The sequence below is a fragment of the Aotus nancymaae genome, unplaced genomic scaffold (assembly GCF_030222135.1).
Source record: "Aotus nancymaae isolate 86718 unplaced genomic scaffold, 86718_ANA_hifiasm-v0.15.2.pri h1tg000021l, whole genome shotgun sequence".
Classification (NCBI taxonomy): domain Eukaryota; kingdom Metazoa; phylum Chordata; class Mammalia; order Primates; family Aotidae; genus Aotus; species Aotus nancymaae.
The window spans coordinates 30,450,519-30,463,737 of NW_026988433.1; the positions used below are offsets into that span (position 1 = coordinate 30,450,519).

The 13,219-nt window shown below is 38.6% G+C and overlaps 1 protein-coding gene across 4 annotated transcripts in view; it reads left to right on the forward strand.

Moving 5' to 3' along the window:
- IGF1 (insulin like growth factor 1) overlaps positions 1-13,219 on the forward strand; it is an 80,953-nt gene that overhangs the window by 45,488 nt on the left and 22,246 nt on the right. For all 4 annotated transcript variants that reach the window (XM_021675558.2, XM_012469219.3, XM_021675557.2 and 1 more), the window contains exon 3: positions 12,912-13,093. In XM_021675558.2, coding sequence (XP_021531233.1) covers positions 12,912-13,093 — 182 coding nt within the window. The remainder of the gene's footprint in view (positions 1-12,911; positions 13,094-13,219) is intronic.

Here is a 13,219-nt window from a genome sequence, read left to right on the forward strand (position 1 = left end):
CTGGTCCTTATGCAAAATTGTGGGCTTTCATCAAAATAGGATTGTCTGATAATACCCTTTGACTCAGTAATTCCATTCCTGGGAAGCACAAAGACATTTATTGCTGCATTAGTCAAAATGATGATAAAACTAGAAAAAGCCTAAATGCCTAGTAACAGGAAAATGGTTAAAGAAAAAAATAATGGCATATCTACTCAGTAAAATATTCTGCAGTTATAAAATTATAATTATAAAAACTATATAGCAATATGGGAAATGCTTACAATATAATGTTAAGTGGGGAAAAAATATGATACTACATTAAATTTAGGTTGTGGCTGTTGCTATGCCAAAACAATGTATGAATCTGGATGAGAAATAGAAACAACTTTGAAAAAATGAAGATCAAGTGATTTGCTGGGATATTAAGATTATGGGAGAAACTTCTCTATTTCAGTGTCTGCTAAAGTTGTTATAACTTTACGCAATTCAAGGGTATTGGCTGGCTATGCGACAAGGCTGACCGCACCCATCTGAAACTAAAAGAGTCACAAAGCACTGGGTAGATGTGAGCGTGCAAGAGCCATGTCCTAAACTGTAGAAGTGCACAGACTTCTCTCTCAAGGGAAAAAGTCATGCATGGGATTCCTTCCGTCGTTCTCCAGAATACCTAGGGTAAAACTGTGCGCTGCATGTGCTCAGACCCTGAGGTTAGTAAGCCCACTTAGATGCCTTCACTTACATTCTTCATTAATATTAGCATCATGTGCCCACAAGAATCCCAGTAAAGGTATCGATTTTAGAGTTTTTCATCACCAGGGAATTCTCTGACTTTCAAGGTATCCCCAATAAAGGTGACCTGGCTCTTCAACTCATTAGATGTATGATTTGGGTCAAGTTACTTCACCTTGCTAAGCCTCAGCTTTCTAAAATGTGAACTGGATATAGTAGTAATGCTGACTCCACGTAGACGCTGCACATGAGTAATAAGACAAGAAAAGTAATATTTACTATAGAAGCTTAGTAGGAAACACTCAAAAAGGGAAGCTATTGGTAATGTATTATTGCAAAGGCCCTGATTTTTCTAAATGTCAAAGAGAAACTTGTGTTTAATGGAATCACTTTCAACTTTATTTGATTGTATCTCTGGATCTTGTTATAGTGCCTTCTCTCTCACTAGCTAATTGGTATCCTCTAAGTTTGAGTCTTCTCAAGAGTTCATGCTTGCATGAAAGTGTTGTCTGCACTCCTGTGTTTAAATCACATTAGGGAACTTAACTAGGCTTCAAGCCTGGTAGTGTGGTATGTGTAGTAACTCTGACATTTAGAGAAATGCAAAAGTTCAGGCCAGATAGAAGGCTAAGAAAAAGAGACCCCTTGGTGATGCCACAGATGACTAACCCAGATAGGGAAGAGGAGAAGGCTGGGGAGCCAAGAGCCACAGCCAGACACAAGAGAGGAATTTGTTTTGAAAAGAGAGTATTAAGACATCAGCAGCCTGGAAAGAGAAGTACAGGGTGATTTGTGGCCTGTTGAGTACCAGGAAAAAAGATGTGACAAAAGAAGGCACAGATGTTCTGAAAAATGCAAAGAATTTATGTGGCTAAGAGTCCAACTGAGGGAAATGCCTGCCAAAGGCAGATCTCAGTGGACCATGGGAGCACCGGCTCAATGAGAAGACGTGAGAAGGCTAGGCCTTCACAAGTGACCTTTCCCAGAGTGTCTTTCTGAACCACAGCAAGGAAGCAGAGTGAGAAGAAGATGAGCAAGTTGTTTGGAAGAAAAATAAATTGGCAAGTCTTTAGAAGTAGATTAAAATATTCCTGAACCAGAGCCCACTTTTTACTAAAATTATTTTCTTTAAGTCATCTTCAATAGCTTGAACTTACAGTTCAGTTATGAGGATGCGTATAGCTCTCTCCACACTCCCTTATCAGAACTCTTACTACTCAGAGTCAAAAGCTTCACTTCTTTTCACCTATCCTTATTCTATGAAGCTGCTACAACACCTTGAGGGTCATTTCATTCATTAGCCTAAAGGTTTTTAAACGTAGTTTTTATATAAATAGGCGTCCAGTTAACATAGCGGAGATTACAAAGACCATATCCATCAAGAGGTCAAAGGATTTTGATATTCTCCTTTTTCCCAAAGAGAAGAGGCTTCCCATGGGGTTACACAGTAGCAGGTACTTGGCTGGAAGGCTGAGAAGAAAGAATGGAGGCTGCCCTGTTGAAAGACTGTGTATCAGAAAGGAACGTTGAAATCTTCAACTTAGGCCCTCATTTCTGCTAGAGAGGGGCAGAGCTACTTATGCTTAAGTATTGGCATAAGTGATGCCTCCACACAGCTTTCTCAAAAACTCAGACTGAGACCAAGAGAGCAGACAAAAGGCAAGTGTCCAGGGAAATAAAATGACCCACAAGCAGTTATCCTGGCCTGGTGTCCCTGCACCAAAGGAGCTTCCCCAGCTGTGTGTCGCATTAGGTCTCATATTGCGTATTCTCAAGGAGGCAAACTACTTCTGTAACCATGGATAGGTCCTGTGATAAACTGGAAAATGACTTCTGGGGCAACAGCCTCTAGTTCTCAGAAAGGAAATTCACAGAAGTAAGCGGTTGGCCAGAAGGCCAAAAGGCCATTACCTCAGAGTGGATCCCAAAGCAGAGTGATGTGGCCATTCACAGTGTGTTTGAATATGTGAGAAAAAATAAAAATAAAAAAAGAGTATGATTTCTCCTGCCAATATCACAAGCTGAGAATATTTTTCTTTGCTGAATTAAGTAAAATAAATCAGAGATTTTTCTTGATGGATAATTATATTTGTTAAAAGGCATTTAAAGAGGTTTGGGAATGTGGGCATGGTGTTGGTCCCAGATGAAATAAATATGAGAACATGATTTAGCTTGGAGACAAGCTGTAACTTAACCACACCTCTCTCTTTCTTTCTCCTTATTCACAGTTCATTTCTTCAATTCAGAAAAATAGTTTTCAGAGGGGTGGGGATTGAGAGGAGTGCAATGGCTAAAAACAGGCTCAGTGAAGGCCAGAAGATTACTAAGAAACCTCTTCAGTTGACCTTAAGTTTGCTGTAATATTCAAACATATATGGCATTCTAAAATACAATAATTTGAGGAAGGCACTTAAAGTTTCATGGTCATGTTTAAGCAATGCTATATGAAGAATTAAAGGGAAATAAATAATAGCAGCAAAATTCTACAGAAAGAAAAGAAATAATGCTCTGATGAGTCCAGATTTTATATAAAACTTCCTGAAATAATGTAACCACACCCTAAATGAACCAATCAGCCTCAGTCTGCATACTTGCTTAGTATTTTGAAAAAAATAATGCCGCTACATTCTTGAGCACTCTTTGTATAGACTTTTAAATTTTACTAACATTAGCAGTAACTTATTTTACCAAAAAAAAAAGAGGATGGCATTTGAAAAATTATGTTTAATCTTTATCTTCTGATTTTATACTCTGGGCAGTTGTTGGGTACCAGTGGCGTAGATGATATCCTGTCTGGAAGCCCATTCATATTATCAGAGATTAGATAACATGTAGTTATAGCTAGACATTTCCAAGGAAACTATGCATTTTCCCACCTGAAAACAAGTGAATATCACACAAAGAATTCATGTACCATTGGCAGACACCAAGGAAATTAGTGAAATAAAACACTGGCCTACCTGGAACACTAGGAAATTAAGCAATCTGGTCAACAATATTAACAGTCCTCCGAGGGCAGAAGGAGGCATTTGTTTACCTTATGAAGATGCAGCTTTGTGAAGATTAATAGTAAAAGGCTAGGCTCAAGGATTGCTAGGAAGACTCTTCTCACACTAATTCTCATTTCTAAGTGTCCACAGAAGTGAGGACCATCTCTGTTTCCTTGGGACTCCAGTTTTCAAAATGTAGCTTGATTCTGTCACCTGCTTCAACAGCTCCAACAAATGACTCTCTGAAGAGTGACCTCCCTCAAGCTGGCCTCTGCAATCACCATAGATGGGCTTGTCTCCTTCCCCTAATCAAGCCCAACTCCAAATTAGACATTTTCCTTCATCAAACTCAACACCAATCCATGCTTTCCTTAAATTCAGCTTACAAATCTTGTTTACAACCAAAATTAAATCTGACAAAGAGTAAACTCCTGGTTTTCTCATCAAACTTCGCTTTGCTACTATACTCCCTGATTATTAGCTAGAAACATTAATATGTCATATATATATTTGATTACAAAGTGGGTAGTGCCTGGCCATCTGGATAATATTTAGGGTCATCTTTTTAGAAGGGGTGCTATAAATTGTCTGGTACACTGGTTGTTTACGTGAGAAACTGAATCTCAAGAGAATTTGGGTGACTTGTGCATCCACACAAAGGATTTGGGTTTGTAATCTAATGTTGTTTTCAATATACCATATTGCCTTGTTTTTATTCCTTCTCTGCATATGGCACTGTGCTAGGTGCTATAGAAACATTCCCCAATGTTTGGGGACCTCTCAATCCAAGAACAATACTGTTGATACACCAGCATGAAAGGGATATCACACACAACCCAACTGGCACTTGAGTCTGCACCATGCAGTTATTTATATCATGTAACACCAAACCATCTCCTCCCTCCTTCCCTCTCTCCTGTGTTCAGTCTGTCACTCACTCTGGCTGCTCCCTTCTCTGCAACAGTGCCAAGGGCTGTTTCTGCTGCTGTTGAGGCTGTCTTCCAACAGTTTACTCCCTGATGCAGGCCCGGATGCCTCTCTTTAAGGAGCCTCCACCTCCCAACGCTCTCCCTCCAGACATGCCAGACTTCCCTGGCAGCCACCACTCCTTCACCTGCCATCCTGACCATGTCACTCCCACCCCTGGGACAATGTCCAGATGTGCCCTGAGCAAAAAAACAGATCCCTGAGTGAGGAGACTGATGGGAAACAGGGCCCCTAAGAACAGAGGGCAGGTGCCAAGTTGAGAAAGAAAGAAAGAAAAAAAGAAAGAAAGAAAGAGAAAGAAGGGGGAGGGAGGGAGAAAGGAAGGAAGGGAGGAAGAAAGAGAAAGAAAGAGGGAAGGAAGGAAGGAAAGAAGGAAGGAAGGGACTTTAGAGAGAAACTAAAAATAAAGAGAATGTGTTTTAATATCCCTTTGGCTGATTCATCTTTCTGTGGCACCAGAAAGAGGGCGTTACCCTCTAATCACAAATGCCTTATGTTTTGTTACAAGGTCTCTCTTCCCACATCTGAAAGAGTAAAATAACAATCAGAATGTAAGTACGGGAGATAATGCTGGTGGCATGGCTACAATCTCCAGGCTGGAGCCAGTCTCCGCTTACAGTTTTTGTCAGTCTTTCTAAAAAAAAATAAATAAAATAATTTCCAAATGTTTGGAAATTAGAAGCATTGATATTAAATCAATGATTTTAACCAGTGGATGATTTAGAACAAATCAAATGTAACAAGGGGCCAAGATAAACCCATATGACTCCGTTTTATTTGACTTGATTGAGAGATTCATTCTGAAGCCCATGTATGCGATTCCTCAACATCCCTTCTTATTCTTTCTCTGGCTGTCTGTTTTCATCTTATTCAGGCATGGATCCAAGATGGAGTAGTGAATAAGCAGGCCTGGTGACATTGTATACTGGGTAACTGCTTATTCCCAAAGTATGGCTGGCAGGAGAGGGAGCCCTGGTTTTCAGTCATTACAGGGAAGAAATGAAATGCTAATACCTAGCCTACCATGAACTCCACAGTGGCACAAACCTTGCTCAAAAGTATATCAATGAATAAAAAGAATGTAAAAGATTGTTAATAGCAGGAGAGAAGAAATAGAAAAAGAAGAGAACAGAATGAAATGAGGCACAAAGTGGAGAGAGCAGAGAGAAATACCACGTTAGGTGAAAGTGATTGGGAAACCATTTCTGACCATGTATTTCACCACACTCATCCCAGGCCTTGCAGCATTGTTTGGAAATTAGAAGCATTGATATTAAATCAATGATTTTAGACAGTGGATGATTTAGGACAAATCAAATGTAACAAGGGGCCAAGATAAACCCATATGACTCTGTTTTATTTGATTTGATTGAAAGATTCATTCTCATAGTGTCTCTTCTAGGTCAAAACTATTCAGAACAGTCTAAACAACATAAAGTTTGGTTATTCTTTCAAGAGCACAGTTTTTCATTTACTTTAGTGAATAACAATATCTGAAAGTCCATCTGCTTCCACCAAACTTTGGAAAGGATACATTTTTAAGACTAATGGAGGAAGAGGACACCTGTCCAACTAGCTATGTTAGCCAATTCAACACCATAATAATAATAGCTAACATTTATGTAGATTACCATACACCAGACACTGTGCAAAACACTTTATGTACATTCTCACTTAATCTTCATACCAGTCCTAGGAGATACTCTTATATATCCCTTTTATATATGAGGACCTGAATCTTAGAAGATTGAGTACTTTGCCAAATCAAAGCCTAACAGTAAAAAAGTGGTAGAATCCAGACCTGTGCTTTTAACCACTTCACATATTTCTTCTGTTATTGGTATGGCAGATGTCACAGGCAGATCATACTCAAATTCTACAATATGTTCTAAATAATAAAAAGCATATAACTAGAAAATGGTGGCTAACTTATATAGCAAACAACACTGAAATTATTCAAACATAAAAATGACCTCTTGGCATTTGATTATCTTTCACCTTAGACGCTGATAAACCAAACCATTCCCTTAGGACAACATTTCTGTCCAGCAAAGCATTTCTCTTGCCAAAGTATAATTTTGTTGGCTACATCTGTCTCCTCCAAGCCCTGGAATCAGACCTAAGCTAGTAAATTGTGCTGTCCTGGCAAGACACTCATCCTCCAGGGCATTGTATCAGGCTAAAGTAATACATCATTTTGCTTCCCACTCTGTCTGCTCACTTCTCCAAAGAGTCCTAAAACAGTAATGTTTCTGCTTTGAATCTCTCGCTGTTACTGCCCCTAGGACTTGTGCTTTAGCTCCCTGGCCTTGGAAACCAAGGTGAGCTGAATAGTACTCTTTTCACACCTGCTCTTGACTTGGGCTTCCAAAAGAAGGGAGGCTCTCAATAAAGGGGCAGCCCCATAGAACTCTGCTTCATTCTTTTTAGACTCAGAGAAAAAAAATCATTGACTTGATTGGGTAATGGAAGACTTTGGTCTTTTGGGTTATGAGAATTTAGTAGCTAAGAAAGAGTTGCTGAGTTGTGAGGGTGGGGGCAGGTCATAGAGGGCCATAATTCCTAGAAAAGATGACCTTGTCCAATTGAGAGGTAGTGAGACCAGCAAACACTGGCAATTAAAAATTAACACAGGCCAAAAGTGAAATCGATACCTACATTTGATAGGTTTTCAAGAAAAGTTTATGACATGCAGTTCATAGAAAAGAGAACATTTTCTCAGTGTTCCACTTTTACAGATGCCAAAGGTCAATCTGACTTGGAAAGATCCTTTCACAGAAAAGCAGAAATGTACAGTGTCTCCTAGCAAAGTATAAGCCAGGCAATAGAGATATTAGAAAATCTTTTTTAAAAATTCGAATTTCAAAGTGTTTTACAGCAGCTTTGATATGACAGTAATTCACTTAATTCCCTAATATGTGTTTAAGTATATGTGTGTACGTGCTCATGTTATTCTAAATGTAAAAAGATATGGCCAGTTTACAGTAGTAAAAGCTTCTTTCCTTATCTTTACTAGGCACATCGCAATGTATAACTCAATAATTGCTTTAATTCAAGTTGTGATTTCAATGGAAAAAATTTTAAAGGCAAAACATTGACTGTCAAAAGGTTTTTAAGTAAATGCAAATCCTATGAACTCTGAAAATATCAACCATTCAATGTATTACATTGGGGTCTTGGTAATAATCTAATCACAATTTTCCTTATATTAGAAATTTGTGAAAGGAGTCAATTTTTCCTTACAAATCCATTAAATATGTAGGAAATACTGGGAAATGATTCTCCATTTTTCACAAATGAAAATAGTAATTAAAATGCTAAAATGAAGACTACTTTAAGATTATTCATATCTTACACAATTTCCCTACTGGCATCCCATGCAAAATAATGCAAACTAAATGAATTTATATTAAATAAGGTGGCCCAGGAAGAAATCTTGCCCTGAAAACTAACCATTCCAAGTTATTCGAAATTGGCAATGTGTCTGGAGTTCTAAAATAAATAACTGGTGTGAAAAACCTAAGTTTCTAGATTCTTCAGATCTTAACTGTAATATTTGGTTGTATAATCAATCCTTAGTTAATCTAAGTGAAATGCAGATTTGTTTCTTATTAGCTAATAATTTCATTTGTGTGATTTATCAGACACATAATTGAACATTTCCTAGAAATAGACCTTAAAATCCAAGTTAAATTGTCTTACCTCTTTTTTCCTCCTTTAAAAAGACAAAAGTGATCAACTTTGGAACCTCTTCCTGTTAGCAAATTTCTAAAGAATAGCTTTATTCCTTAGAACACAAAGAATAGCAAATGTATTATCTTAAGAACTAGGTGTATCCCAACTTGGAAACGTTTGCATTTTTTATTAAATACTGACTCTTCAAATTAATGTCTTCCTTTCCAATGATAGAGTTGAAACAGTTAAAACAAAACTTTCTCAATAAGCAAGATGGGAAGTTTCAAAGGAAATTAAAAGCAAATACATTGTCCCAAGTGCTTTCCAGAAATCTAAAAGAAACAAAAACTTATACAGCATCAGTAGAGGTAATACCATTTTTATCAGTGATGAATGATCAGAGTCCTTTGTTCTAGAACTGATGACCCCAGTTAAATCTTAGCATTACACATTTCCCTTCAGAGATGGAGGGGAGTGAGTTGCTTGCATCCGTGACAAAATACGAGACTCAGCTAATTGGTGTGGTTTTGATGATGCCACAGTTCTGCCCAAAACCCTTATAACTAGCAAGTTTGCCCTGAAGATTATTGAATTACTCTCCTGATCATGCATTATTTAAAGGGAAGTGCTGTTGTTATAGATAGAAGCCAGCTGTTTAACCATTGGAATTCTGTCTGTTGACCAACTTTTAAGATACAGCAGTACCTTGTGACTAAACATTATGTCTACTCATGGAGGAGTCAAAGTCTGGTTAGGTGGTGACCAACTTGTCTGGTAAGCAATCTTTGATCTACATGCTATGAAACCTTTGAAGCGAAACTGACAAAATAAATGTATAAATATATAAATTTTCAATGTCAAGACTGTCAGCAAGAAATATTCAATGGAATGTTATACATGCCTATTTTCATTCTAACAGTAGAATAAGTGCATGAATGTTTCATCATGCCAGTACAACCGAACTCTTGAACCACATCTTGCTATAGAAGGGACTATACTAGGCACTCGTCTTTTTTTTTTTTTTTTTTTTTTTTTGGTACCATTGAGTAAGGACAATTTAAAAGTGTTTTGAGCATCTTGGGCAACTTCAAATAGATAGAAAACAAATTTTCACCTTCTAAGTTAGAATATATTTGAACCTCTTTCTTGAAATAGTTTCCAACCATACTGAATATTGGGCCCAACCCAGTTTTCTTTTTCATCTCTTCACTTGTTATAGAATGTTTGGAATAGAAAAGACCATAGCAGTTACCCACTGTGTTCAACAAAGGAATCTTCTGCTAGGATCTCTGACAGATGTTTATTACAGCCTTTACTTAACTGTTCCTGCAATGAGGAGTTCATTACTTTTCAGTGAAATCTGTCCCATATCTAACACTTGTAAATTCAAATTGTTAGGAATCCTTTCTTATATTAAGCCAATATTGGCTTCCTATTCACCTACCAGCTCTGATTCTGCCCAATGGAGCAGAATTATATAGCCCCTAATGAAGAGTTTCTCAAGGCAAAAATAAAACAATTAGTTCCATCTCATTTAATTAATTGAGATGACTTTAGTTATAATTTACAAGTCATTAAAAAATAACTATCTCAAATAGGAAAATATCAAATACTGAAGCAAATTGTTTTATTACCTTTCTGATAAATTACATTGTATCAGACTTCTAGTTGTAGACCACAGCAGCAAATACCTTTACTGTGGTTCTGGAAAAATAAACAATATTTAGCATTTGAAGATATGGAACAAAACTTTGACCCTCAATTGTGATCTTTCAGTTGGTGAGAAATTAGATTTTTTTTGTTAAATATTTTGATGTAGAGCCAGAAAAAAATCAACCTTATAGGGCACTTCAAAAGATGAATTAAACTTCAAAAGGCAATAGATAAACACTTGTTATATTCATGTATTTCCAATGACGTACAATGAGTCCATTGTAGACATTATGAGTAGACAAAGAAAAACATCTCTCTGGATTGTGGTAACTAGAGATAATTGGCAATTATATTTACAGCAAAATTTAAGTCTATATGCCACTATTTCAACAATATTTTAACAAATGTAGACATGAGATAGCTTTCTCTATGGAACATTGCAGAAAAGTCCTAAAATTCTCTGTACCTAAATTCATCGATCTATAGACTAAAAAGCATGAGTTCAGAGTTTAGATAAGCTTAGAGTTTGACTGGGCCATGTCAAACTCTGAGCTCATTTAAGCAAGGTGATAAGCCAGATGCCCAGCATGTCCTGTTATTTTTTGCTGTGATGATGATGACTTTCTATTTTACAAGAGGAAATAGACATGTGGTGAGTTTTGTGGTTGTTTATAGTCACCAAAAAGAGAGTATGAAATCTTAGAAATGATCTCTGCCATCCCAAGATGAAGGTTGGTGTCTTCCCCCTATATCAGTCAAGGGGCTCCAGCAGAATTAAGTCAGAGAAGCTTGGAAGGGAAATACTAAATAGGTCCTGGAATCCCAAAGCCTGCCCTTGTCTGTCTTCAAACCCTAAGCATGAATTCTGAAATAGTTGTTTCTGGGTTGGCTAACTTTGAAAGTTTCTGGAGCTCCTCCTACCAGCCCACCCCGAAACATCAAGTTACTATTTCATAATCAACAAATGAATCCCAATTACATCTCATTAAGAAATTTATAGTTTCAACAAAGAGCAATCATTACATGTAATGGACAAAAGGTATAATGATCACAAAATAGGCCAAGTTACCTTTTCCTTCCTTCCCACCCCCAAGAGAGAAGCCAAAGGGTATCAGCTGTGCTTTATTGGCTAGCCACTTAGCAAAAAGTATGTAGAAGTCCTTTGTGGATTACAAAGGACCATGTAAGCCCATTTGTGTCTTTCCTCTAATTTATAGTTCCAGGAAAAGATTATAAAAACAAAAAACATTGTTTACATTGCTCAGGGGACCCGCTGAGGCACGACTGGCCAGGGCCCTGTCCCTCCCAAACCCCACAGCCATCAGGAGCCCACAGAGTCTGCTCTGAGAGCTGAGCAGCAGACCCCACCCAGAAAGACCACAAATGAACCCTCACTGAGTTACTACCTCCAGCTGTCCTAAGAATGACAATAAACCTGCTTTACGGGAGGAAGCAGCCACTAGGGTCCTGTGCCAAGCATCAGGAAAGCATTTGGGTTCTTAGAGGATGCCATGAATACTGGCCTTTCCAGCAGGGAGGCAGCCAAGCTAGTTTGGTAGCGGGCCATTACCATGGGCCTGATCTCTCCCAATGAGGGAGTGCAAAATACGTGAGGATTCTTTCAAAATCCTATCCTCATGTAATGGTGTCATTACTACACAAACATAGACTTGTGATTTAAAACGTAATGTTTTCTTCTGTCAGGAATTAAGATTGAATACATGTCAGATTGATTAATTGGATTCTTCTGTGCCCATAATTTATAAATTTTCTTCCATTAAGCCTGAGAATCAGTGGAGAAGATGAGGAGAGTTAAGGGAAGAGAAGAGAAAGCAAGGTTCTGTCCCTCTGCCCTTGCCTGAGCTAGAACAGAATCACAAGAAAGATGGACATTTTGTTCATTGTTTCAGTTTGGTAGTTACTCTATAAGAAACAGAATTCATTGTTCTGGTCTCTTGGGGTGATAAGAGAGGGAGCCCTATTAGATTGGTATTGTAATTAATTTCAAGTCCCAAGACTTCTGCATATGGTCAATAGTGACACTGCTTCTCCACAGACCACAGAGGACCCTGGAGACGGTACTTGGAGAAAGCTGGCTATGATTTATTTAGGACCTCCACTATACGTTAGGTTCTGTGCTATGCATTATTCATACATGATTTCATTTAATTCTCAAACAATTCCTACAAGGATGATATTATTAACTCCATTATACAAACAGGCAAACTGAGGCCCAGAGAGCTTAGTGACTTGTCCAGTCAAACAACAGCTCCTCTGGGCTCCATGAGGCACTTGGGCTTTGCAGCAAGTAGACCTGAGTTTGCATCTTGACTCCACGATTTGCTGCATGAATGACCTTGAGCAAGTCTTTGCCACCTCTGAGTCTCAGTTTTCACATTAGTAAAATGAGGAGCCCTTTCTAAACTTAAAACCTCTTTGGTGTTCAACCTGACTATACACTCAAAGCAGCTAAACAAAAAGGCAAACATCTGAGCTGTTCTGCTTATGAAAACAATGTGGAGTTGCCAGCAAAATTAAGAAAATAATGCATGATCTTCTTTTAATATTTCTATCATCCTCTGAAGCCAATATATAAAAAAAAGAGTAGGATTGGGCATAGACAAGATCCTTGCCTACAGGTTGCAAAGCTTGGGGAGAATTACCACAAATAGTGTGGTGAATGAGTTAGTGCTGAGTGTAGTACAGAATCCAGGAGACATACTGGAATCCAGAAAGATCCATGGGGTCAGGAATCATTGGGAAAGTTTCAAGAAGAGGTTGAGACATTGCAGAATACGTAGGTTAACTAGATGTGGGGACAGGCAAGAGCTGGGTGGAAGACTGAAGAAAGCAGGTTCCACTCTAACATGAGGCCACTCTGTTTGATGTGTACAGACAAGCCCACTGGGTATGGCTCCAGCAGTCGGAGGGTGCCTCAGACAGGCATTGTGAATGAGTGCTGCTTCCGGAGCTGTGATCTGAGGAGACTGGAGATGTACTGCGCACCCCTCAAGCCTGTCAAGTCAGCCCGCTCTGCCCGTGCGCAGCGCCACACTGACATGCCCAAGACCCAGAAGGTAAGCCCACCTGGGTGGGATCCAACCATCCTTAAGTGGTCTCTCTTTTGTGCATGTGAGTGGGCCAAGCAGTAATTCTGCCCCATAGACCCCTGGCTTACAGGTAAAAAAAAGCTCCATTCGCAC